Source organism: Alosa sapidissima, chromosome 4 (genome assembly GCF_018492685.1).
Source record: "Alosa sapidissima isolate fAloSap1 chromosome 4, fAloSap1.pri, whole genome shotgun sequence".
Classification (NCBI taxonomy): Eukaryota; Metazoa; Chordata; class Actinopteri; order Clupeiformes; family Clupeidae; genus Alosa; species Alosa sapidissima.
This window is the reverse complement of record NC_055960.1, coordinates 37,052,678-37,079,700: the sequence shown is the minus strand read 5'-3', so window position 1 is coordinate 37,079,700 and position 27,023 is coordinate 37,052,678. Positions and strand designations below refer to the sequence as shown.

Genomic DNA, 27,023 nt, shown 5'->3' with positions numbered 1-27,023 from the left:
GAGAAGAGAAGCGAGGAGAGAAATGAAGAGAGATGAGGAAAGAGAGGAGGAAAAAGGAGAGAGAGGGATAGGAGAGAGGAGGAGAGAGAAGAGGAGAGAGGGAGAGAGAGGAAGGGAGAGAGGAGGAGAGAGAGGAGGAGAGAGAGGAGGGGAGAGAGGAGGGGAGAGAGGGAGAGAGAGGAAGGGAGAGAGGAGGAGAGAGAGAGAAAGGAGGAGAGAGAGGGAGAGAGAGAGGAGGGGTCTTGTCTCTGCTGCCACTGGCTGTTTCCGTCGCCCAATGCACGGTGCCACCCTGTGATTTATCACCATTAATGCCACCCTCAGTCCGCCAGAGCTGGATCAGCGGGCACAGATGTTCTTTGTCAGCACCATGAACTGTGATTCCAAACACGCACACCCATCTCCATCTCCACCCACACACACACACACATATATATACACACACAAAGCATGCACAGGGCACACAAATACTTTTTTTCCCTTACACACACACACACACACACACACACACACACACACACACACACACAACACACACAAACACACACACAGTTTATAGAGATACAAATTAATGCAGGGGCAAAGCATGCGCAGGGCACATGAATATTCGTTTTCCCTTACACAACACACACACACACACACACACACACACACACACACACACACAATATAGTTTGTTTTATAGAGAGACAAATTCATCCAGGTGCAAAGCATGCACAGGGCACATGAATACTCGTTTTCCCTTACCCACGCACACACACACACAGTTTATAGAGAAGATATCCTGCAGGTGCATGCACAGGGCACACAAATACTCCTTTTCCCTGACACACACACATTTACAGAGTTGTGCACTCAGTCCCTTCCCCTGACACACACACACACACACACACACACACACAAACACACAAACAAACACCCCCCTCATCTATTTTCCAATTGGGCACGCCCGTTCCTCTCCTGAACAAGAACAATTGTCCAGCCTGGGTGATTTGACTGCTCCGCTGGCATGGAGAGCCAAATCACCCACGGACACCTGGCTAAGAGCTTACGGCTGGAACATCAGGCTCCGCAGGCGGCTTCCTGTCCTGCCCCGCCCCCCCCACCCGCCCCTTCCCCTGCCAGTCAGAGCCGCTGCCAGGGCCAGGGCCATGCCACCACCGACGCAAACACTGCAGCATCACGACCGCTCCTCACACTGGTGCCAGTAGTCAGGCATACAAATCAGAGCAGCCCAGTGCATGCTGGGATGGAGGTGGTTCTGGAAGAGGATCTTGGGTAGGAGTGGATTAGAGGAAGAGAGGAGAGGAGAGGAGAGAGAGAAAGAGAGAGAGAAAAGAGAGAGAAAGAAAGAGAAAGAGAGAGCAAGAGAGAGAGAAAGAGAGAGAGAGAAAGAAAGAAAGAAAGAAAGAAAGAAAGAGAGAGAGAGAGAGAGAGAGAGAGAGTGAGTGAAAAGGCTGTGGGGTATCTGTACTGGCACCGATGAGATGCTGACTGATGTTTGCAAACACATATCCGCCACAGCGTGCATAAATGCATGCCCACACAACAAACACACTGTGAGGATGTGTGTGTGCGTGGTGTAAAGCCCAGCGAGAGACAGACTGAGAAAAAGAGATGAGTAAGAGTTTGAGAAAGTGAGAAAAGAGAGAGAGAGAGAGAGAGTGAGAGACACAGAGAAAAGAAGAGATATATCTTCTTCCTAAAAAGGCTACTATGTCCCCTTACTCCTATTTCACCCACACTATAGCTCAGGAACACATACCACCAGGCACAACAACAGACCACCACGTATCACCACAGACAACACATACCACCAGGCACAACAACAGACCACCACGTATCACCACAGACAACACATACCACCAGGCACAACAACAGACCACCACGTATCACCACAGACAACACATACCACCAGGCACAACAACAGACCACCACGTATCACCACAGACAACACATACCACCAGGCACAACAACAGACCACCAACGTATCACCACAGACAACACATACCACCAGGCACAACAACAGACCACCAACGTATCACCACAGACAACACATACCACCAGGCACAACAACAGACCACCAACGTATCACCACAGACAACACATACCACCAGGCACAACAACAGACCACCAACGTATCACCACAGACAACACATACCACCAGGCACAACAACAGACCACCAACGTATCACCACAGACAACACATACCACCAGGCACAACAACAGACCACCACGTATCACCACAGACAACACATACCACCAGGCACAACAACAGACCACCAACATATCACCACAGACATTCGTCTGCACAACATTGGCATGAAAGAAGTCAGTGACTTGGAAAACATCAGACTTAGGCCATCCTTAAAAATATTTTTGTTTGCAGTAACAGCCAAAAACAATTAAAAATGGGTCGGTAGGTAGGTCAATATTTTTTTTTTCAAGATTCAAAGTAAAAAAAAAAGTTCAATTTTGGTCATGGTGATTACGTAGGAATGAATTTACACAAATGTGCATATTGTGACGTAACTGACTGGGTCTTCAACCCGTGCCTTCAGGCGCACCATTGCAAACCTCATTCTGATGCAGGTTATATAGACCAGCCTTTCTCAAACTTCTTTGACCTGAGGCCCGGTCATGGCAGACTTTTGGGTCATAGGGCTCATCTACATGTACGCAGAAAGAAGGCTACAATAGCTCTTGGCCACGTTATATTGAAATTTGACTATACAATACTCAATGCTATACAGTGTATTTTACAGTCTCTGCTCTGTTTCTAAGGAAGTTCCAAAAAACAACGTCGTTCTATTAAGTTTCGTTAAATAAATAAATAGCCTTCCAACAGGTTGAAGCGGAGCTTTGATACCAACGTTATCGATTAGTTTCAGTTTCTCTCGCGCAGACGCACATTGAATGAATGCTCATACCACCACTTAATTGTAGGGCTCCATGTTTAATGACATCGATAGCAGAAACGTTTGTTTTCTTTTTTCGTCGATCCGAGGTTTCTTAATCAACTGCGCAGCAAATTATCAGATGAAGCACCGGGCCTAATTTCACTCCACGACTCCGCGGACCAGCAGTCTCCATGTTGCGGACCCATATTTTGAGAAATGCTGAATAGACCACAACCAATTTCAATACTCCGACACGGTCACCGCTAGACTAGGGGGAGAAGGGATGAGAAAAGATCTGGCCACAGTTCTTCCAGAACTTCGTAACAGCGTTATCAGTTTGTGTGAATGAAACGAAGCGTAGGCCATAGTGTGACATGCGTAAAACCAATGGTGTAGAGATGACGCCACAGGTGTTTTTTTTTTAAGTGAGCCACGTTTGCATGTAGGCAATTTATATTCACAATACTTGGGCCTACTAAAATAAATATTATTTTATTGCATTTGTATTGGTTGTTTAGAGTAAAAAAAACAATCGGTCGGTATTAAACGCAAGTTTACAACCGGCAAGTCGGTCGGACTAAAAGGGGAAAAAAATAAATATTTGGGTCGGTTCTAAATTGACAGGGTCGGTCGGGTTACGGCAAACGAAAATATTTTTAAGGATGGCCTTATGCAAAGCCGATTCTTGATGCAGCTAAGGTCCTCCAATGCGCTGCTCCTCCAGATGGACTAGAGGGGCTCTAATGCCCATCACCGTCTGGTTCCTCGCCCAAACATTCTACCACTCCACCGAGAACCTTTAATCAGTCATGGAGCGAGCACACACACACACACAGACACACACACACACAGACACAGACACACACTAGGGGTGGGCTATATATATCGTCTGCGATAATATCGTGATTGTTGTTTTAACGATGTGCAAATTTACATTATCGAGTATTTAAATTACTTATGGAAAAAAAACACTCGAAATCACGCATTGAAACCCCATACATTCACTAAATCCAGGAGGTGTAGGCTATGCGAGAGAAGCAGCAGAGCAAGTGTCACATGATCACTAGTGGGTCCACAATGTCACACGCACGCCTAATGTTTATTTTGTGCAGCGAGAGGTTACTTGGGATTTTGTGCAGCTACTTCTGTTCAAGTAGCATTGATGAGTCACGTTTTTTCCTACATGGTATTATATGGAGAGAAAACATTAGCCTTTGAGTATTGTAATAGTCGTAGTTGTAAACAAAGAATTCTTCTCATGTAGGCCTAACCCTTTTGTAAATGGACTGAAGTTCGCTCTAATATCGATTATGCTAACCGTTAGCATCTCTATGGGATTTCGCATATACATTAGCCATAAGCTAACGCATTAGTTTCTATTCTGTAACTTGGAATGTTAGCCTACATGATTTCTCTTAAACAAAACCTCGAAGGAAATGACTGAGATGTACTCTGTTGGTCTGCTTAGTTTTACAGTAAATCCTAAGTAAAGGTTTTTGAAGGGAACTTCAGCTTCAGACTATATATAAGTATATATACTCTTTTGATCCCGTGAGGGAAATTTGGTCTCTGCATTTATCCCAATCCGTGAATTAGTGAAACACACACACAGCACACAGTGTACAGTGAGGTGAAGCACACACTAATCCCAGCGCAGTGAGCTGCCTGCATCAACAGCGGTGCTCGGGGAGCAGTGAGGGTTTAGGTGCCTTGCTCAAGGGCACTTCAGCCGTGGCCTACTGGTCGGGGTTCGAACCGGTAACCCTCCGGTTACAGGTCCGAAGTGCTAACCAGTAGGCAACGGCTGCCCCATGTGACATGGCTAGACCATGTCATTGCCACACAAGTGGGGGCAGAATTGGGAATGTGTCGGAGTGACAATGCATTGGTTGATTTGGTTAAAAAGTTAGGTTATTTGTTATTATTGTATTGATGCTATTCATAAATAATGAGCTGTAAAGTAACTCAGACTTTTACAAATTTCTTTTAAAGGATATCGACTAATTATCGCTATCGTCAAAATCACAAAAAATATCGAGATATTATTTTTTGTCCATATCGCCCACCCCTAACACACACACGTATACGTAATCGTGTACTCTACACACACTCATACACCCTGATTAATACTAGTTAAACAAACACACAAAAAATACAAACCAAACTTAATATTCCAATGTACACACATGCTCCCCCATGATGCATTCCAATAGCCCAGGAGAGGACTGCTTCCTTCCCATCCCCCTCTGGGCCTAAGCCCATTGATTGTGGCAAACAGCTTCATTGGGGCTAATTATAGATTATCCTGCCTGCCTTAAACAGATGCAGCGGTTCCATATGCTTAGCCCTGGGCAGTGCGTCCGGCTCCTGCCCCCCCCCCCCCCCCCCCCCGGCACGCATGAAACAGCACGGCACGGCACAGCAGAGCAGAGCAGAGTGGGGCGAGAGACCCCCGATCAGCCTTTAGACACACTAGAGTGCACTTCAGAGAAACCCACTGACAACCTCTCTTCTCCATCTCTCTCTCTCTCTTCTCCATCTCTCTCTCCATCTCTCTCTTTTCCATCTCTCTCTCTCTTCTCCATCTCTCTCTCCATCTCTCTCTCTCTCTTTCTCTCTCTCCCACCCTCTCCCTCCTTCTGTTTCTTTTTCTCTCCGTGTGCTTCAACATCCTCTTCCAAGAGACCACAGCCACAGTTGGCTATAAATGGAAACGTGTATTTGACAGAGAGGAAGACAAGTGATCTGAGAAGAGCAGGAGAGTGACAGAGAGAGAGAGAGAGAGATTAAAGAAAGAGGACTGATGACGAGTGCCGTTAGGGTGATTGGTATCTATTTATTATTTATTCTGCGTGCCCACCATCTTCTTTCCCCCCCCAAGCGAGACGCTGACTGCAGATCGCAGCCTGATAACTGCTCCTGTTACTGCACATAACCCACAGGACAGTGAACAGATCCCAGCCGGATAACTGCTCCTCTTACTGCACATAACCCACAGGACAGTGAACAGATCCCAGCCGGATAACTGCTCCTGTTACTGCACATAACCCACAGGACAAGCCTCCATAGCTTTTATCTCATCTGTTTTTTCCCTCCCAATGCTTCATTCTTTCCAACGACAAAAGAACAAAAAAAACAGCCAATATGACAGAGCAAATAAATCTCTCTCTCTCTCTCTCTCTCTCTCTCTCTCTCTCTCTCTCCCCCTCTCTCTCCCTCCCTCCCTGGGCGGGTGCATCACATACCGAGCCAGGGAGGGGGTCTGCGATGCTTCCCAAAAGATAACACAAACGTCAATAAACAAGAGCCAGGGGGCGCCGGACCCCGCCCACGCTTATCGGACAGTCCGACCGATGATGGAGGAGGATACTGCGGCCTGCTGGCAGCCATTACGGCTCGGAGCGGATGCCTGATAAGAGAGACAGTGCAGACTCCCCAAATCTGAGAAGATATCAGAGCACCACAGTCTGGCCAGAGAAAGAGCTGGGTCAGAGGGACCTGAAAGATACTGTGTGTGTGTGTGTGTGTGTGTGTGTGTGTGTGTGTGTGTGTGTGTGTACACATCAGGTGTTTTGAGTTGAGAGTGTGTGTGTGTGTGTGTGTGTGTGTGTGTGTGTGTGTGTGTGTGTGTGTGTGTAAAAGCTTGTGACTGTATGTGTACACACAGCAGAGAGAGGGCTCCCAGCAGGAGGGTGCGTGGTGAGTTGTGTTGATCGCAGCCTATCCACCGACATCTGCTAGGCTTTTAGAATATCGCAGAGGACACCGCCAAAATTGCCCAGCTTTGGACCAGAAAAAACAGCACTTAGGAAGCATTCACACACAAACACACACACACACACACACACACACACACACACACACACACACACACACACAATCTGTTCACAAATAAGCTGCCTACTCCACCACAGCACAACAGACATCACATTAGCGTCATCACACAGCCTTAATCATATGAATGCACATCGTCCTCTCTGCATGAGAAGTAGGACATGGACGCTGTGAATGCCAACTCGACATTGGCTTTAATAGGACATAGGGAAAATGGAAATCCATTTTTATAATTAGCCATGTTAAAGTGTGACATAATTAACCCATGAATGGCTACCTTCTCAGAGACCTCCTTTTAATAGCATCTTTGTGTGTGTGTGGAATCACTGGCACTAATAGGCCTCTCTTGTGTTACTAACTAGCTGATGAAACAGCAGCTAAACCTCTGCAGAACAACAACAGGCCTCATCACCATACTTACAAAACACGGCTTCCGCAGTCAAATTATGCCGACGTGTCTTGAGTCACTTGAATGAAGCGTCCAAGTGTTGTCTCCATTCCTAATGAGCAGAGTTGTAAAAGTCCAGCTTCAGAAAGTAAAAGTCCTGCCACATATTTGCTCCAACCATTTACTAAATCAGCTGATTCTACTGTAATTAGCACAGCTCCTTAGCCAGGTAGATGAGCTAATTAGTGAAATGCACTGGTGCAATACATGGTAGGACTTTTACTTTCTGAAGCCGGACTTGTACATCTCTGCTAATGAACGCTGCGAAACTCTTTAAGCCATTAAAAGTCCATTTGTGGCTCCAGCAGTGCTGGGACTGGTCTGTTCTCTCACCCCTGCTCAGCTGGACTTTAGATCTGCTACTGTATATCGCTAAACGCAAGCATTCAGTGTATTTAAATTAGCTAGGCTATGTACCAAAAATGACATTTTACCGTGAGTCGAAGAGCTGTAAACAGTGTTGTAACTTAAATCTGCGTGTACAAAACCGCTTGGAGCTCCAGTGGAATTTTGATTTCACAACGAGAATTCTCGGTCTAGCCGTTGATGTGCCGAAGGAATAGGCATCAGCACCAACCTCTGATCAAGGTAAACAAAATCTGACTCAGTGTCCGTCATGTTTGAAAGTTTGTAGTGCTGCGAGGGAGAACGTGCACACGCAAGGGGCGCAGTTGAGCAGAGCTGCGGCTATCTGAATGGTCTGAACACAGAAGAGCAAGTGGCTTTGATAAAATGGCCCATTATTTGACATAATACCGGTATTACGATATTGTCTCAACTACATATCGTTTTCAAAAATATATCGGTCGTAGTCGTAATACCGATATATCGCCCAGCCCTACACTGGAGGGGACTGGTCTGTTCTCTTACCCCTGCTCAGCTGAAGGGCACTGGAGGGCACTGGTCTGTTCTCTCACCCCTGCCCAGCTGAAGGGCACTGGTCTGTTCTCTCACCCCTGCTCAGCTGAAGGGTACTGTGTTTAGAGTGTGCTGCTGTTGCAATGGGCACAGCACAGCTCTGAGGGTGGTCTGCGTCTCCTGCTCCCCCGGATGACAGAGGGGTGTTGGGGCTCATTTACGGGCCCCGGATGAGAGGGGTGCTGGGGCTTATGGATGATAGAGGGGTGCTGGGGCTTATGGATGAGAGGGGTGCTGGGGCTTATGGATGAGAGGGGTGCTGGGGCTTATGGATGATAGAGGGGTGCTGGGGCTTATGGATGAGAGGGGTGCTGGGGCTTATGGATGATAGAGGGGTGCTGGGGCTTATGGATGAGAGGGGTGCTGAGGCTCATTTACGGGCCCCGCTGTGCTGCGCTGCCTGGTGGCCTACTTTCCAGAGCCCGAGGATTAGCTCATTCAAGCTGAAATTCTGTTAGAGATGTGTGTGTGTGTGTGTGTGTGTGTGTGGGTGTGTATTTATCTGAGTGTGTGTGTATGCTGGTTCCATAATGCCATGAATGGAAATATAATATAGTGTGTGTGTGTGTGGTGTGTGTGAGTGAGAGTGTGTGTATGTGAGTGAGTGAGTGAGTGAGTGTGTGTGTGTGTGTGTGTGTGTGTGTGTGTGTGTGTGTGTGTTTCCAAAAGATTGAGTTTGGAGAGGAAGCCAGTGTCAAGGGATTGTTCTTTTATGTGTTGTCTGAGTATATGTACTGTGTATGAATGAGTCAGGTACACAGACACACACATGAAAAGAGACAGAGAGACAGAGAGAGAGAGAGAGAGAGAGAGAAGTGAGGAGAGAGAGAGAGAAGAGTGAGATAGAGTACGAGACAAAGTGAGTTGAAGGCTGTCAGATGGAGGCTTCTACACACAGATGTTCAGATGCCGCTCATCTCCCCAGTTACAGGGCCACTTGGGAGAGTCAAAATACAGGAGGAATGAAGAATGAAAAAATGTTTGAGAATGTAGACATCTGTTCCTCAAAACCCATCGCTGAACTGCAATTCCCCACGATTAACCCAGAACACTTCCAACAGCACTACCGCCCACTCTGAGTGAGGAACTCTGTGTTTTATACACTCATATATACTCATATCAACAAACTGGTCACATATGTTCCATTTCTGTTACAGAGTGAATGCACAGGAATGCGCGTGAGACTATAATCTCATCTTTAATCTCTGAAACTCACAAGAGACCCTGCAGAGAGAGAGAGAGAGACAGAGAGAGAGAGAGGAAGAGAGAGAGATAGACAGAGAGAGAGGAAGAGAGAGAGAGACAGAGAGAGAGAAAGAGAAAAAGAGAGAGAGAGAGAAAGAGAAAGAGAGAGAGGGAGGAAGAGAGAGGAAGAGAGCGTCTGCTGCGTGCACAGAAGCATAAATGTGTCCTTACTTGGCGGTTGAGCAAAGGCACAGCCTCACTGACGTCCCCATCTCTTGCCCTCCGCCTCCGTCCAATTAGATACAGTGTGCAGACTAACAAGCAAATATCAAAGGAATTAAGATAAGCCCAGACTACCCCCCCCCCCCCCCCCCCTTCCATTACGAGCAAGACAAGCATTTCCGAGAACGGAGATAGACGCGCTCATGGGCAAATGTCACCATCAACTGAAAGAGACACATGCTAATGCCAATGCTAATTCTGCGTTGAGCCCAATCGCTACTGCTAGCAGATGGGGGTAGGCAAGGCAGCTCAAAGCTTGTTTGACATGATTGCTTGTGTGGGCGAAGTCGAAAGAAAAATAATACCAGAGGATGCCAAAAAACCTCCCTCTGTGTGTGTGTGTGTGTGTTACTGTCACAGTCAAAATATAGAAATGTTTATCAAACAATACATAGCTTGATAAATATTTCAGACCACACAAAACCTGCACAACCAACAAATCCATGAGAGGAGGAACACTCCTAATCCATTGCAAAGGGCAAATGGGATTTTCAAACAAATCCGGAAACTGTGATTAGAACACACTGGAGCTGAGTTGATGGAGAACTGACCCTCAGCTCTGACCAATACCATGTCAATAACAGCAGCAACAACAACAACAATTAAATAATAATCATATATCATATACTGTAGATCATGGCCTACATCATTCTCCTCCACATTATTGTCATCATCACCATCACCCTCATCATCTCTTCTGACTCCCTGAATGAGACCAATGACAGCCACAGGATAATTTAATCCATCACTGTTAGGTAATCCCAATCAGTTTAGGATCAGTTTAGGGAGGGGAGGGGTGGGGTGGAGCTGAGGGTCTCAGATCTGCTGAATGGGGAGGAAGGGATTTAATTCCCACATCATCCAATTAACAACCTGGCGATTACTCATGTTATCCCCCCCCCCCCACTGCACTCCGGAAATGTCACGTGTCCATATAGGAGGAGGATAGAAACACATTTGCATTTGCAAACATTCGCTGATGTGTTAAGGCAGTGCACACGCACGCACGCACGCACGCACGCACGCACGCACGCACGCACGCACACACGCACACACGCACGCACGCACGTACACACACACGTACACACACACACACACACACACTTTGAGAACATCAGACTTTGGGCAGCCATTACTTTTCCCCAGCCACTATGGGAGGTAAATGAAAAAAGCCTTTATATGTGGTGTTCACTCTGTGGCCGATCCCAGGGAAGCGAAAAGGGCTCATCTCATCTGTGGCCGATCCCAGGGAAGTGAAAAGGTCTCGTCTCGTCTCGTATCATCTGAACTCAGCAGCACCATTTTCCGCACGCTTCCCGGGTGGCTTTTAGGAGAATCAACCCCCCGTAATGAAGATAAAACGCCGGCACGCCGCTGATCGATTCATGTGGTATTCCGGATCATGCAGACCTCACCTGCGGGGGAGAGGCTACCCAGCGGCCGTTAATCTCACCCGATGTGCTCTGCCGTGGGGAGCGGACAGCTCCTTATGAGCCCATTTTCCAAATAATTTGCCTCGGCCACCGACCCCCTCCCCCACCCAGGTACATTTTCAAATGCAGCCGCATCCAACAGGAGGAAATGAACAGCAGCACTCTAATTATATTCAACACAGAGTAAAGGTTGTCAAAGGTGAAGTGTGTGTGTGTGTGTGTGTGTGTGTGTGTGTGTGTGCGCGTGTGTGTATGTGTGTGTGTGTGTGTGTGTGTGTGTGTGGGGGGGGGGGGGGGGGGGGGGGTTGAAGATGAAAGGATCACAGGAAATAAGCGACTGAAAGCTGGAAGAGGGGATTTAGCGTGTTGTCTATCAGAAATGACCCCCTGGGGCTCAAAGGCCAAATGCTTGAGTTCAGTTAGACTGATGGTACTGCAGCAATAATGGCTTCGGCTTTAGAATGAACACACTAAGAGCAGCAGATTCTCTTAAACTGTCTTTGTCCCTCCTTTTATTTCTGGGCAATTCCACACAAAACTGTCACGTCCATAACGGCAACTAAATGCCATGGTATTTGTGTGATGCGAATAATTATGTGAAGTTTTTCATGTCTGTTCTACAACCAAGAACAGTGAATGCTCAAATTTGAAGTAATCATCATTTCCATCATACCATACCATGCCATTGTGTTGGCGATATGGACGTGGAATTGCCCTTCTCGATTTCAATTTTATTTGTAAGGGACAGTGTGCAATTAAAACATAAATGTAACCATTTGATGCATTGCACCAGAGTTAGCCTTGGGCTGATTTACATATGCAGCCCCACAGGAAGCACCATCTCTGTGTGAACGTCTATAAGTCTCTTTCATCCACTTTGCTCTTGTTTGTTTGTTTGTTTGTTTGTTTGTTTGTTTGTTTGTTTGTTGCCCCTAGTGTAGGTAATTCTGCTCCTTAATAACCATATTATGCTGGCGGTGACTCAACCGGGGGCCACTGTGAACGTGTTCTGGGTGGCAGCAGTGTGTGAGATTTGTGGTTGTGTGTGTGTGTGTGTGTGTGTGTGTGTGTGTGTGTGTGTGTCAGTCAGTAGTGCCTCTTATAACATTCACAAGCCAGCCCTTATTCATAAGTGGCCACATAGTGATACTATCGTACAACCCACTTACGAAGTCAAACAGGGAAAAAAAGTCCTCAAAGACGCATGTATGACATACAGTCACAATATTATAATCGCTATGACGACGTGCGGAACACTCGAATTAGAGAACAGAAGCGGCAGAAGAAAGGGATGACAAAGTGAAGGGTTAACAAGCAGCTGCCATCTTTGAAAGGGACTATTTGTCAGAACTGGGGCCCCCTACGCCATTTTTTCCCAATTAGTTAATTTAGCAGAGAGATGGCTCCCCTCTGATCTCAATGGGGTGGAGAGAGGCCGTTGGTCAGGAGGGCCGACGCAGACCAGAGGAGGGGAGGTGGAACAAGGGAACCGGTTCCTGACGCTGGTAATTAAACTTCTAAGGCACTCAGAAGAAACTCAGAAGGATCCACGCGGCCGTGAAAATGAGAGAGATGACGAGGGGTGGAATAGGGCCAAAGTAAGAAAAGAACGAAAGAAAAAAATGAGAGAGAATGAGAGAGGGTTTGAAGCCAGAGGAAAGCCACTAAGAAGGTGGAGTAAATGAGAAAGAGTGGGAGAGATGGAGAATATGATATGAGCAGGGGCGTCGCTAACTATTTAAAACATTCGGGGCTAGAGCCCAGAACTTAGAGACCTTTTTGTCCGGGGGTTCGGGGTTTCTCCCCCGAGAGATTTTGAAAATCGGGCTGATGAACATGCAATTTTAACCTACTTTGAGAATGAAAAGGAAGGCCAATTGTAATGACTCACGTCACGGCATTCTGAATATTTTGATGTTTAAAGACCGTGTAAGGAGAACGTCTCTTCTGCCAAAGTGCACCACATACAACACCCAAAATATGACATTAAAATAGCCTGTAGAATAAACATCGTCATGCACCTCTGTCAAGTGCACAGGTGTGAGCGTTCGTCTCGGGATAAACATTTGGACGTCATCCCCTTCAATTAATGGGCTATGGGTGCCTTGAAAGCAATGCATTTGGGTTGTGTTTCACAAACTTTTGCCCAAAGAAGAAGTTCCATTCTGTCAAAATCAAGCCCAACATGCATTGCTTGGAAGCCCCCTCAAACGAGGTCAGGTTTACCATACTTACTGCGCATGTGATTCAATAGTAAATCGCGATATATTGAAACTGAGCTGATCAAAATGTCCTCCTGGGTTGCGGGAGATGATGACACACTGTGAGTTTCCACTTCTTGTCCCTGCTCTGCCTTTTTTTTTCTCTAAAGAAACTTCTAATATCCATTTGTCCTTCTGTACACTTATTTCGCTAAGGCTAGTTAGTAGAAGCACGAAATTGAAATTGCAACATTTTGCAACAAATGATTCTAAACCTGCCCAGATCACGTCAGATTTTCTTGCGCTGCTGTTAATGCACACAATGGACACAAACACAAAAGTCTCTTCTACGGGGCTATTTATTTCATTCACGATTAGAGTTTTTGTTGTTGTTGTTGACGGCCCATAGATCCGAGGCTATAGCCCCGAATGCCCAGGTCTATCGACGCCACTGGATATGAGATATGAGAATATGATATGAGATATGAGAATATGAGATATGAGAATATGATATGAGATATGAGAATATGATATATGAGAATATGATATGAGATATGAGAATATGATATGAGATATGAGAATATGTTATGAGATATGAGAATATGATATATGAGAATATGATATGAGAATATGTTATGAGATATGAGAATATGAGAATATGATCTGAGATACGAGAATATGATATGAGATATGAGAATATGTTATGAGATATGATAATATGTTATGAGATATGAGAATATTATCTGAGAATGAATGTGCAGGAATGAGGGGAAACTGAGCAACCGAGCTGTGAGGCCAGACGAAGACAGACTGGCAGGGTGAGGCAGCTCACGGCAGGGATTTGTGCTGCTCCAAAGCCAAAGACATCTTGAGCGGTGAAATTCAGTGAGCTGGACGAGGACCATGGATGAGCGACTCAGCTGCGCTTAGTTTGACGGCCAGCTGACAGTCGCACTGTCCAGATTCCTACACAAAGACCTTACGCAATCACTCCACTATGTAGACAACACAAGGCCGCTAAAGGGCTGATGGCCTGCATATATTCATCATGCCTAAAAGAAGACTGAGTGACCAACTTCCGGATGATATTAAAAAGGCCCCAACTGTAGCCAGTTTTAAATCTAGACTTAAGACCAAACTGTTCTCAGATGCTTTCTGATAACTGCACTGAGTTACAAATTCTACAATATTCTTTATTTTTAAATGATTTTACCTTGTGCGTTTTATGTTTTTTATTATTATTCATTTATTTTTATTTTATGTTATTATGATCTTTACCTTTTAAACTATTCTTTCACTATTGCCCTTTTATGCTTTTATTTGTTATTACTGTTTGCTTTTGTTTATGTAAAGCACATTGAATGACCTCTGTGTATGAAATGTGCTTTATAAATAAACTTGACTTGACTGAATGGCTTATTACAAACATCCATTAAAGTTATTAAAAAGAAAGACTGGTGTTATATGTTGCTGTGGATTCTTGTGATAATAATACTTGTGGTTCAATATTTTCACTCAGCTCTAGACTGCAATGCCCACCAGAGATTTTTATGAGCAACTGTGCTTGTAGTTAAAACACTAACAAAATCTGATCCAGTGCACACTGATTACTACATTCCTTTTAGAGACTTCTTTTCATACTTCTGCTTTGTCTTCATAACAACGCTGCCCACGTGTGATGTCTCGCCTCAACCGCGCTAAAAGAATTCTCCCTTCCATGTCGGAGCAGCTCCAACGGGGTCCGCTCCCACAGCAGCTCCAGGGCCATCGCTCTCTTTTTAGTGGCACTCAATTACAGCCACGGCGCGTCTGAGAGTAAGATAAGCCCGCTGCAGCCTTCGCACAGAACGCGGCGCGCCTGAGTGTAAGATAAGCCCGCTGCAGCCTTTGCACAGACCGCGGGTCCTGGCCGGCCTCTGGGAGATGACAGACCCTTTAGAGGTGCCCAGTCGGCGTACACCTGACCGGACAAAGCACACACAGTCAAGTCCGCGGCAAACGCTTCACAAATGGGAGCCCAATTACGATATATGAATATTCCATTAGACGGGAGCTCACATTCTCAAGTGTGAGACAAGAGCTCCTCTCGCCTGCTCCTCCTCTCCTCCTCCTCCTCTTGCACGGGCACAAAGCCACTGATTTGAAGCCACCAGCCCACTTCTTCAAAATGCCACCGCAGACAGAAAATCGTTTTCAGTAAGGGACAAAGAGCAACAATTAAAGCCACAGCGCTGGCGCCGTGCTGTGCGGTGTGGTGTCGTGTGAACACAAGCGCCCTTCAGCCGATAAGTGTCAATGGCGAACCCTCAGACACCAGAGGCTCACAGGGGGGATTCAAACAAAGCAGGTTCCCCTTCCCTCCCAACCCTCTATGGTGGGTTTACTGCCACGCTAGAGTCGTGTGTGGGGTTGGCACTGCCACGCTAGAGCAGTGTGTGGGGTTGACACTGCCATGCTAGAGCAGTGTGTGGGGTTGGCACAGCCATGCTAGAGCAGTGTGTGGGGTTGGCACAGCCATGCTAGAGCAGTGTGTGGGGTTGGCACTGCCATGCTAGAGCAGTGTGTAGAGCAGTGTGTGGGGTTGGCACAGCCATGCTAGAGCAGTGTGTGGGGTTGGCACTGCCACGCTAGAGCAGTGTCTGTGGGGCTGGCAGCCAAGGCGGTGTGGGATGATCTTGCCCTGAGTCTGTCTCTGCAGTCACACCATTTCTCAATACTAAACAAATGTGGAGGCAGGTGGCCTTTCGGAAACACAGCACGTTGTGGTCACGAGTCTGCAATGGCAACAGGAAACAGAGCGCGTCCACTTCCTGTTGTGTGAAAACGGTAGGTAACATTGTGTATGTGTGTGTGTGTGTGTGTGTGTGTGTGTGTGCGTGCGCAGACACGTGTGTGTCCAAGGGTCCCGTGTGAACAAGTTACGATTAGTTCAGGCTCAAACACCCAAAGCGCTCAAATATTCTTGAAACCTTCCAGTATGAAACCGTAGGTAACATTGTGTGTGTGTGTGTGTGTGTGTGTGTGTGTGTGTGTGTGTGTGTGTGTGTGTGTGTGTGTGTGTGTGTGTGTGTGTGTGTGTGTGTGTGTGCGCGCTTGAGGGTCCCATGTGAACAAGTTGAGATGAACAAGTTGAACAAGTGAACGAGATTAGTTCAGCCTAAAACACCCAAAGCACTCAAAGATGCTTGAATGACAACAGCCAAGCACCTGTCAGTTCCTTCTCAGATCACTCACAGCAGCAACATGAATTTAGGAAAGGCAGAAGAATCATTCACTTTCCTCCGCTTCCATGATTAAGAATGATCTTAATAAAAAACTTCCCAGTTCTAGAATGCAAAGGATTGCAATTGACATTCCTCTGCCTCAGTCCTCTGTCCACAGCCACACCGTCCACACTTGACCTCACCTTCAACTTCTGGCGAGTCCATCTCCACGCAAGAGAGCATATAATGGGGGCTGAGGAACCCAGAAAAGCAATCTGTCTCTATTGCGAGCATCACAAAGGGAGAGAGGCAATCTCAGAGTCATTACCCAAAAGAGTTGGAATCCAGTCCTACGGCAGCTGCGATTCAATAATTCAGCAGCAGCCTCCTGAATGCAAAAGGCCTGGGATGATGACTTCACCAAGTAAGCATTCATGGGGATTCAGGGGTGAGGGAGTCAGAAACGTGACAATGCACTGAATAGCATTTCTGGTCTTTCAGAGGAGCAGTGAATTAAAGGCAATGATTCACATAGGCTGTGTGATTATATAGGTGTGGAACCCGGATGCCTTTTTATAAAGGAGACAGGGCTTTGTGCTTCACAATGCCAAATAATCACAGAAATAACCTCATTCAATGAAACAAATCAAATTCTGCATTCAGAGTAGGGATGTCCCGATCCGATATTTGGATCGGATCGGCCGCCGATATTAGCAAATATGTGGGATCGGCCTGCACGGGAAAATCCCGATCCGGACTCCCGATCCCGTTTGTTTTCAAAACTCCGGTCCGTGTTTTCCAGCGCACCGATGTAGGTAATCCATTTCAGTTTTTTTCAGCTTTTCTCCCCAAATCCGGTCCGCGTTTTTCAGCACACCTAGCGACCTGTCCAGCATCCCACTTGTCTGTGCATGTCCCACTAAGAATTTAAAGTTATCGAGCAAACATTTCATGTCAGAGTTGAATTAATATAGCCTAATGTTAACCGCGACCGCGAGTGTCCGCGAGACCCTCGTACTATTAAGGCTCTTATGCATGTTGCTGCTGACAGCTTTGCCTGTCTAACGAATGTTATCTCCGCGATTTAAGATTGTTTGTGTAATGTATAGGCACAGCACGCACTTTAATTTACCTATTTTTACAATCGGCTAGCCTAACAAACGCATTTCATTTCAAAAAGCAACCTAGTCAATTGCTAACAACTAAGTGCACCTAGGCCTACAACTCTACACATCCAAAAGGGTAGAAGCTTCCAGTAGGCTATCATAGCTTTTTTTACCGTTTAGTCTGTGCATCGGCGCAGCCTACGACGATGTGAATTAGTGACAGCTGTTGTCGCAGTAAACTTAAGCTCCTGTCTCTAAATAGTGTAGATCAGGGATCCCCAACCTTTTATGTACCATAGACCGGTTTGTTTCCTATTTTTTTTCCATGGAACGGCGGGGGGGGGGGGGTTCCATGTTCCATATGTGTTGTGCAGTGAAGGTAACGATCTCTTAAACATGGGAAAAACGTGAAGAAGTGAAAATTGAACAATGTGAACTATGAATATTGAACAACTTGAAGCTACATCTATAAGTGTGTACATGCTTAACAAAATATGGGAACAAAACATGGGAACTAAACGTGCATTACGAATATAATCAGTGGGAGCCCTGTGCTTGTTGCCCTGCAACAAGAAGGTTCCATCTGGGGGTGATGGAAGACAGTGACACCCTCAGTGTGTTTAAAAATGTCTAGTCGATTGCGCAATTTGGTCTTAGTTGCAGTCATTGCCGAAAACCCGGCCTCGCATAGATACATGGTGGGAAATGGTAGCAACGTTTTCAGCGCTTTTACGGCTATCTCGGGATATTCTGCTTTGGTTTTCATCCAAAAACCCGCCAGAGAGGTTTCCTTATACACACTCTTAAGACCACCGTCATTTGCAATTTCGATCAACTGCTCTTCCTCCTGCGCTGACAAGTTAGGACTATTCAATATTGACAAATGGGTTGCAGACCCACTCATTGGTTTGCCGTGGATCTTTGGAGGATGGGAAGTAACGCTCAAACTCATTTGAAAGCGCAACAAGGTGATCGCGCACCAGCTGCGAGAGAAAGGGCCCTGCCTCAGTCTCTCCCAAAACCCCCACTACTGTTTGGAACATATCAAATACCCCCCGGTCCACTCGTCGTCCCCACAAATCAAGCTTGGCTTTAAATTCAGCTTTAAATTCAGCGACTTTATCTGCCAGTTTAAAGACAGTCGTCATTCTCCCCTGGAGTGACAGGTTGAGGTCATTAAGCAACCCGTATATGTCACACAGGTAAGCGAGTTGACACCCAGTCCTCATCACTAAAATGTGCAGCTAACGGTGACTTTTTTTCTGTAAGAAATCTCTGCAGCGGCTCTCGCAGCTCAAACACTCTGCTAAAGATGCTTGTTTTTTGTTGCTCATTCTAGCAGTTTAGCTAACTTCGTGTGACACTACCGTTCGCTAAGAAGGTGAAGTGAGCTGACCTGAGGCTGCGCAGCGCTGAAGGCAATATGTAAAAGTGTTGAAGGCGGGACAGGCAGACATAAGAAAATAGACCTTGCAAAATGCAAACATGCGTGCAATCAAACAACTGCATATAGGCCTATGTCATGTAAAAACGTGACATTATTGCAAATTAAATTTAATTTAGTTTGCATGCATTTTTTTTTAAACTCATGTCGTAGGCTACGGCCCGGTTAGGAATGTCCGGGCCGCGGCCCGGTGGTTGGGGACCGCTGGTGTAGATAGGCCTACATGCTATGTTGCTTGATTTTCTGTAATAAATGCAGCCTGTAGCCTAGGTTACTTCAGCAAACCCAGACCCGTTGTGGCATCAGTTTCGCTTTTAAAATCAACAGTGAGAGGCTTTTTAGCGCAGTCTCACTTATCATTGATGAGCACAGGAGCAGGCTGACACCTGAGCATGTTGAAATGATCACCTTTGTGAATAGAAGAAGAATCTCCCCATCATGCTCAGACTGCAGCCAGGGCAAACAGTAGAAATTGAGAGATATGGAGATGGAGCAGTAAAGTGTGGAGGAGATAGCAATACTGTACTGTTTGGGTTGTTATAGCCAATTCAGTGTGTGTGTGTGGTAATTTGACTATTTTCTACTCAGGTTTTGTGTGTGTTGCTTTTATATATAATTGTATATTGTTTACAATATTGTTTACATTGATGGCTTTTTTAAGCCTTGGTTTACACTCTTGAGCAGAGCACTGATGCCAATTCAGTTTGTGTGGTTAATTGACTATTTATTTTCTACTCAGCTTTTCTGTGTGTTTTGCTTTTTTTATATAGTTTATAATATTGTTTGCACTGATGGCTTTTTAAGCCTTGGTTTACACTCTTGTTGTTCAAGAGCAGAGCACTGATGCCACTTCAGTTTGTGTGGTTAATTGACTATTTATTATTTTGTGTTTATTTAACCCTGTTAAGGGTTATTTCTAATTCAGAGGAAACCTGCTTACATATTTACTGCAGTAAACAAGAAATCCTGCAGACTGATGCATTCATACTCTGCATCTCTCTATCTGTGTGTGTGTGTGTGTGTGTGTGCGTGTGTGTGTGTGTGTGTGTGTGTGCATGTATGGAGCTAAATTTGTCTTAGCTCCATATGCATGTGTGTGTGTGTGTGCATGTGTGTGTGTGTATGGGTGTGTGTGTGTGTGCATGTGTGTGTGTGTGTATGGGTGTGAAATGGCTGGATGGCTGGATCTAAAGCCAAATCCTTGCTGAGCAAATCAGGCACTATGCAAATAGTTTCAGGCTCCCAAAACATTCTCTGCTCCCAGAGAACAAGGGCAATTGTACGCCACCCCTCCTTACCATACCCTTCACAAGAAGCAAGAAGGGGATCGCTGATTGCCCCTTTTCTTTTTTTCACAAAAAAATACAAAATTTAAATCCTTCATCAGTGAGACTTCTCTTCACCGCTAGCCAGAATTGCCTTGAGTGGTCATCAGAAACAAAAGGGCCGAGAGGAGATTACTGGAATCCCGGGCATGTTAGCTGCCATGGCGACCAAATGGACCGTCATGCCACTGTTAGCAGTCTGTGTGTGTGTGTGTGACGGCTAACAGACATCACGCATGCTGACCCACACTCATGACCCAACGGGGCCATTGGTTCAAAAAATCCTGTCCAGCACAGCAGAGAATAAACGAATGAGGGGTCATCAGGGGTCCATCTGAAATGTAATATTGCAGCGGGCACCTTGTTTGTATGTTTGCTGCGAGACTGTCTTCCATGCCAGAGATTAATGAGATTATATCAATTTTAGGCCACCGAAGAGGATGTAAACCCATTTTGTGAAAGTGCCATTGTCATCAATCTTAAACCAATTTAATCAGGGCCTCTCGCAAAACATGATTTTTGAAGTGTGTTACAACGACTCCTCGGGACTCCTCCTGGTGCATAAATAACAGTGAGGAAGCTCTACTGTATGGTAATCTGGGCTGGCGACAAGCAGACGCGTCGCACTGGAGGAAAACCCAAGCTGATTCATCCATCGGTCCCGTCACACACGTGGTAGCAGTCATCAGCCAGAGTACCAGCCTGCCCAACAAAGGGAGAAGCAGGTACTTTCTGCAATGGTCAGAGGGTCAAGGACACACGCACACACACACACACCTTCAGCAATAGCATAGGGGCAGTGGGGAAAAAAGCCTGTCACAATGTCCATGGCTCTCATACAGGCAAGCATCTCCTCTGGAATGTGGGACTACTTCATAAAGAAGAACCGCAAATGTATTAGTGGAGGGGGGGGGGTTTCCCAGGTAGCACAAGGCTTAAGGGAGCTTAAAAGAGCCATATTTGTGTCTGGTTCATGAAGTCTAAGAGGAAGCAGACAATAACAAAGAGAGAGAGGAGAACAACGTCCCTGTCTGCTCTTAGAACATGCCTAACAAAGAGAGAACAATGTCCCTGTCGCTCTTAGAACATGCCTAACAAAGAGAGAACAATGTCCCTGTCTGCTCTTAGAACATAAAGAGAGGAGAACAACGTCCCTGTCTGCTCTTAGAACATGAAGAGAGGAGAACAACGTCCCTGTCTACTCTTAGAACATGAAGAGAGGAGAACAACATCCCTGTCTGCTCTTAGAACATGCCGCAGCAGCAAGTCTATGCAAATGCAGATTATATTCTGCTCAAAGGCAGAGCAAGTCTGAGCTCTAGCACTCCAATACGCTATATTATTTTTATGGCCGTCTCAGTTTGACCTTTGCCATGTTCTGTCCAGTGAGGACACAGACAGAGAAGAGACAGAAGTGAAGGGAAGTGCGCGCAATGTGCATTCGTGCATCCAAAGTCCAAAGTTCTGTTCTCAACTCCAAATGCTCAACTTGGCTTCAAGCGAAAGTTGGCTGTGTGAATACATGGATGAAATTACCATATGGCTCCAGCACATGCCTGACCAAACTATCATTTTCCATTTATCCAGAGAAACATGCACAGCAGGCATGGGGGATGGGGGGCATTGAGGAGTGTGTGTGTGTGTGTGTGTGTGATTGCACGTCCAGTGGTTTTAACGGCAGCCACCGGCTCTCTGGGTGGAGACTCTAGAGGGCATGTAGGCTCTCCATTGCTTTCACGTCATTAGGCGCAGACCATCTAACACTTTTGGATTTGAGGGGGGTTTGTTTGGGTGGAGCGCTGCTGCTTGGTCTGGTGAGTGGGAGGATGGAGGGTGGGGGGGGTGAGGGAGCCAATTTTAGCACCTCTAGTCTGCAGTCAGAGCCAAAGTGGGGCGTCTCCGAAAACAAATATGGTGCAAATACCGCGTTTTAGTGCCTCGTTAAATTTCCGACTTCTTTTAAGAGCCACAAAGCCCCGTCCATGTGCACTGCCTCCACAGACATGACCAATAAACTCTGATTTCAAAAGGTCAGTGTGGGCGAATGGCACATCACTACAACAAATCTGAAACGAAAACAATTGAAGGCAACAGCAACAGAGGGAAATCAAAACAGCAATCTGTTGTAACATTTGGCTCTAATGCATTTATAGCTCCCTGGGACACTACACAGTGGTGGCTATCAGACACTCAAGTCTATGGGAAGATAACGAGGCAGACTGCACATCTCACAGCCACACCAAGACCAATCTCAGAGGACACATGTCCTATCTCACACCACGCTTGGTCTCAGCAAGTCTGCAGCTGTTACAGAGGAACTGTCTAGCTGTGATTCAGCATAATAGGAAGGAACAGCTACAACTGACTGGTGTCAGCATCATAAGGACGGCTATAAGCATGGTGATCCTGCATTATAGTAACACTGTAACCATGGTGATCCCTCATCATCAGTACCATTATAACCATAGTAATTCTGCATCATCAGTACCACTATGACCATGGTGATTCTGCATCATCACGTTAAAGGAAAACACATTAAAGGATTTTTCACATAGATCTCGGTTTCTCGAGGATACCAAATACTGTCTGAATGGGGAACACTCAGTGCTACCCTGCTCGAGTTGCTGCAGCCAACAGCTAGAGCATCCAGGCAGCTAACAGTGCTACACCCTGGGGGCAACAGCTAGAGTAGCCAGGCAGCTAACAGTGCTACACCCTGGGGGCAACAGCTAGAGTAGCCAGGCAGCTAACAGTGCTACACCCTGGGGGCAACAGCTAGAGTAGCCAGGCAGCTAACAGTGCTACACCCTGGGGGCATGATTTAAAATATGAGGAAAAAGAGAAACAGAGATCTTCTCTTGTAAGTCTAGACGGGCCGGCGTCACGTCTTACCTTCGTCTGGATCGTTCCTGGCCGAGGCCTCCAGCAGCGCCACGCTGGCCGAGAAGGAGACGCGCTTGCGGCTCTCGGCATGCAGGGCGTGGAGGCCGCCGCTGCGACGCTGCTTGTCGGCCTTGCGCTTCTTGCTCTGCATCTCCTTCTCGTAGGCGGCCCATCGCTTCAGCTGTTGCGCCCGGCGCTTCTGGGCCGCCCGCAGTCGCTCCAGGCTGGGCACCTTGTCCAGCTGCTGCAGCTCGTTCAGCAGCTCAAGGTGATTGGCCATGACTGCCAGGGGCTCGGAACGGGGGCTGCGCAGACGCCTGGGCAGCAGAGGACGAGGAGGAAGAGGAGGAAAAGGAGGAGGAGGAGGGAGGGTTCCTAGCGAGGGCCGTTCCTTAGGGCCTGGTCTCCTCCCATCGTTTTAACCCAGCTCAGCACACACCATCTGTTGAGAGACAGAGAGGGCAGTCAGCTGGACTGTTATGACACGTGTGACTGACAGACAAACCAACAGGACAGACATGTAGGTTGGGGAGACGTCACATGCTAATCAGGATGCTAGGATGCTAATCAATGAAGCCAACAAAAATAATAAAAACACCAATGGCTTGCAGCTCTCGTTCTTATAACTGAACTTCTGTAGTTTTAAACTGAAGATCCTGTATACTGGGGGCTGCACAGCGTGTGTACACAAAGCAGAAATCTTTCCGCAGGTATGTAGGCCTACCCACCAAGATGGCAGGAATTTCAACAGCCCCCCTCGGCACTTGCACAGTGTGTGACCATGTAACACACACACACACACACACACACACACACACACACACACACACACACCACAACTGAACTAACAGAAAGTCGATAACATTGGCTGCTGGCTGTCGGGAGGTTTCGGGGATTACCACAACCCTTTCAGGCTTTCGATCATTTCTAGCGGAGAAGCAGGGGGGCTGACAGAAGATGAGATGTGAGGAAGATGAGATGTGAGGAAGATGAGAGACTTTGCACATAAGCCCGAGTGAAGATGGAGAGAGACTGGGTACTGCTTTCATCTCCGGTGCTTTGGCGTAGTCGGAATTTTCCATTTACTCAGCAGAGCCGTTATTCGCCTCTGTTATATCCTGTTCAGACCAGACACCTTCTACCCACTGCCACCAACCTGCACACACACGCAGACACGCACACACACGCACACGCACACACGCACACACACACACCGCTTCCTGGACTCTGAGTACCAACAGCATCATCCCCCGTATATAATCTCTGCTCACCCTTAGCGGGGCCAACGCATTCGTGGTGTGAACGGGGGTGGGGGGGGGGGGGGCAGATATGTGTGTGGAAAATGATATTTCTGTCTGTTTCAAAAGGTCAATACCATATGAGTTCCAATGATAAGAATCCCCCTACTTCCCCCTTTTAAGGATTGTGCTAAATCCATCCACTAGATAAGCAAAATATTCACCAACAAAGAAAATATGGCAGCAATTGTGTTGTGCATATGTTAGACATGGTTGCTTCATTAGCAGAAGAGTGTTTATATTAGTGTTTACAGAAGAGTTGCCAAAGTAGTCACTCATAAATCTGTATCTGTTTGCACAACAATTTGTTTGATGTTTGCTCAAGAAAGGTAAGAAAAGCTGCTATTAGACATTCATCAATTTGCTCATGCTTGCTCCGCCGCGTTTATTGGGAACCTGTGCTGTCTTGGGGGGGGGGGGGGGGGGGGGAGACCGAGGCGGTGCTTTATCTACGCAGAACCAATCCAAATAAATGACATCCTGGAGAGGAGGAGGGGAGAGAGAGATGGAAGAAAGAAGAACACAAACATAGTTCTGTCTAATCATGTCACATCCTGAGTCTGTGAGTTAAACAGGGGACTGAGGCGCGAGTCACGGAGAGGAAGTCACAGGCGAGAGAACTTCCTGTAACAGTGGCTGCATGAGGTTGGTCATGAACAAGACTAATCTAATCAGCCAGCAGACGGGTGGGAGAGATGGATGGAGAGGGTGAGCTTCAAGAGGGCAGGGTGACCGAGAAGGACGATGGCAGAGACCGAGACCGAGAGAGAGAGAGACCGAGAGAGAGAGAGAGAGAGAGAGAGAGAGAGAGACCGAGAGAGAGAGAGAGAATACAAAAAGCTTTCATCACAGTGAAAAAGCTGCTTCCATTTGGCTTGACGGATTCAGCTTCTCTGATAAACTATAACCACAAGCACAATGCACAAAGTATAACCAGTTTTCTACACAAGCAGAGCTTTAGCTTCACTCAAGCAGTCCCCAAAGCAGTCCCCAAAGCAGTCCCCAAAGCAGTCCCCAAAAGACCATCACTGATACAGACACAGACGGTCGTCCCCACCAAACAGGTCTGGGCCCAAGCCGATTAAGAAACCTGCATTTCTCCTTCAGATCTCATCTAGTTTCATCCCCAAAACTTACTGAAGATGACTTACGCCAGAGAGAGAGAGAGAGAGAGAGAGAGAGACAGAGAGAGATAGAGAAAGAGAGTGTGAAAGAGAGAGAGAGAGAAAGAAAGACAGAGATGGAGAGGGAGAGAAAGACAGGGACGGAGAGAGAGAGAGACACCACAGTGGCAAAAGATTGAGAAGCCTGCTTGTGCTGCTGCTTGTGCTGCTGCTTGTGCTGCTGCTTGTGCTGCTGCTGCTGTGTCTTTGGCTGTGTTCAGATGGACTGTTAATCAGCGTTGAATCCCCCAAACGCTGCCAGGCCAGCTGGCCTCCTGGGGGACGCGGCTCAGCGGGCCAGTTAAAACCCACGGAAAAATATGTTGTCGGACGGCTTAATGCTCCAGTGGCCAGCGCTCGGCCTCACGCTCTGTGCCGTGCCATGGCATGCCGTGGGGGGAAGAGGCGTGTAAATGCGCGCTAATGCTGTCGAGTTAGCCTCCGGGGGCCCACGACATCATCATGCTCAGCGTTAGTCATCACATTCAGTTTCTGCAGGGCTGTTCTGAAACATGGTGTGACAGGGACGTCGTCTCGGCTGCTTTTCTCCCCTTCTGTACAGGAGGAGAGCGCAGTAAAGCACAGGACATGGAATGAATTAGAACGTCTAAGGCCCAGAGAGAAAGTGTGTGAGTGTGTGCGTGTGTGTGACAAGCGTACTGCTTGTATACTGCTCGTTTTATGTGTGTGTGTGTGAGTGTGTGTGACAAGCGTACTGCTTGTATACTGCTCGTTTTGTGTGTGTGTGTGTGTGTGTGTGTGTCAAGCGTACTGCTTGTATACTGCTTGTTTTATGTGTGTGTGTGTGAGTGTGTGTGACAAGCGTACTGCTTGTATACTGCTCGTTTTGTGTGTGTGTGTGTGTGTGTGTGTGTGTGTGTGTGTGTGTGTGTGTGTCAAGCGTACTGCTTGTATACTGCTTGTTTTATGTGCCTTCCAAACTACTAACTGCATTAGCACCAGCCAGATGAGGACCGTTGATCAAATCAGGGTGCAAAATCACATTACCTACTGCAAACACAGAGGCAAACAAACACACACAAACACACAAAAAGGGGACATATTTGGTGATGTAGACTGACTGATATCTAATTAACTAGGCGAAGGATAAAATGACATGCTCTCCCACACACATGTGCATGCAACGTGTCTGTGCTGCGAGACATACGCTCACATGTGTGTGTCTCTGTCCCAGCCTACACCCAGAGTGCACACACACACACCATACGCCATACGCTCACACGTGTCTCTGTCCCAGCCTACACCCAGAGTGCACATCACATGCATTAAACATGGCACACCACCCATCCAAGACATCTCCATACTCTCATGCTTCAACCAAAGCTAAGAAGAAATGGATGGATCCACTTGTGTGCGTGTGTTTGTTTGTTTGTTTGTGT

General features: G+C 46.8%; 1 protein-coding gene across 2 annotated transcripts in view; it reads right to left on the bottom strand.

Annotated features, from left to right (window-relative positions):
• ppp1r16b (protein phosphatase 1, regulatory subunit 16B) overlaps nucleotides 1–27,023 on the bottom strand; it is a 63,249-nt gene that overhangs the window by 20,902 nt on the left and 15,324 nt on the right. For both annotated transcript variants that reach the window (XM_042089652.1, XM_042089654.1), the window contains exon 2: nucleotides 23,172–23,604. In XM_042089652.1, the coding sequence (XP_041945586.1) occupies nucleotides 23,172–23,442 (271 nt within the window). In that variant the 5' untranslated portion in view covers nucleotides 23,443–23,604. The remainder of the gene's footprint in view (nucleotides 1–23,171; nucleotides 23,605–27,023) is intronic.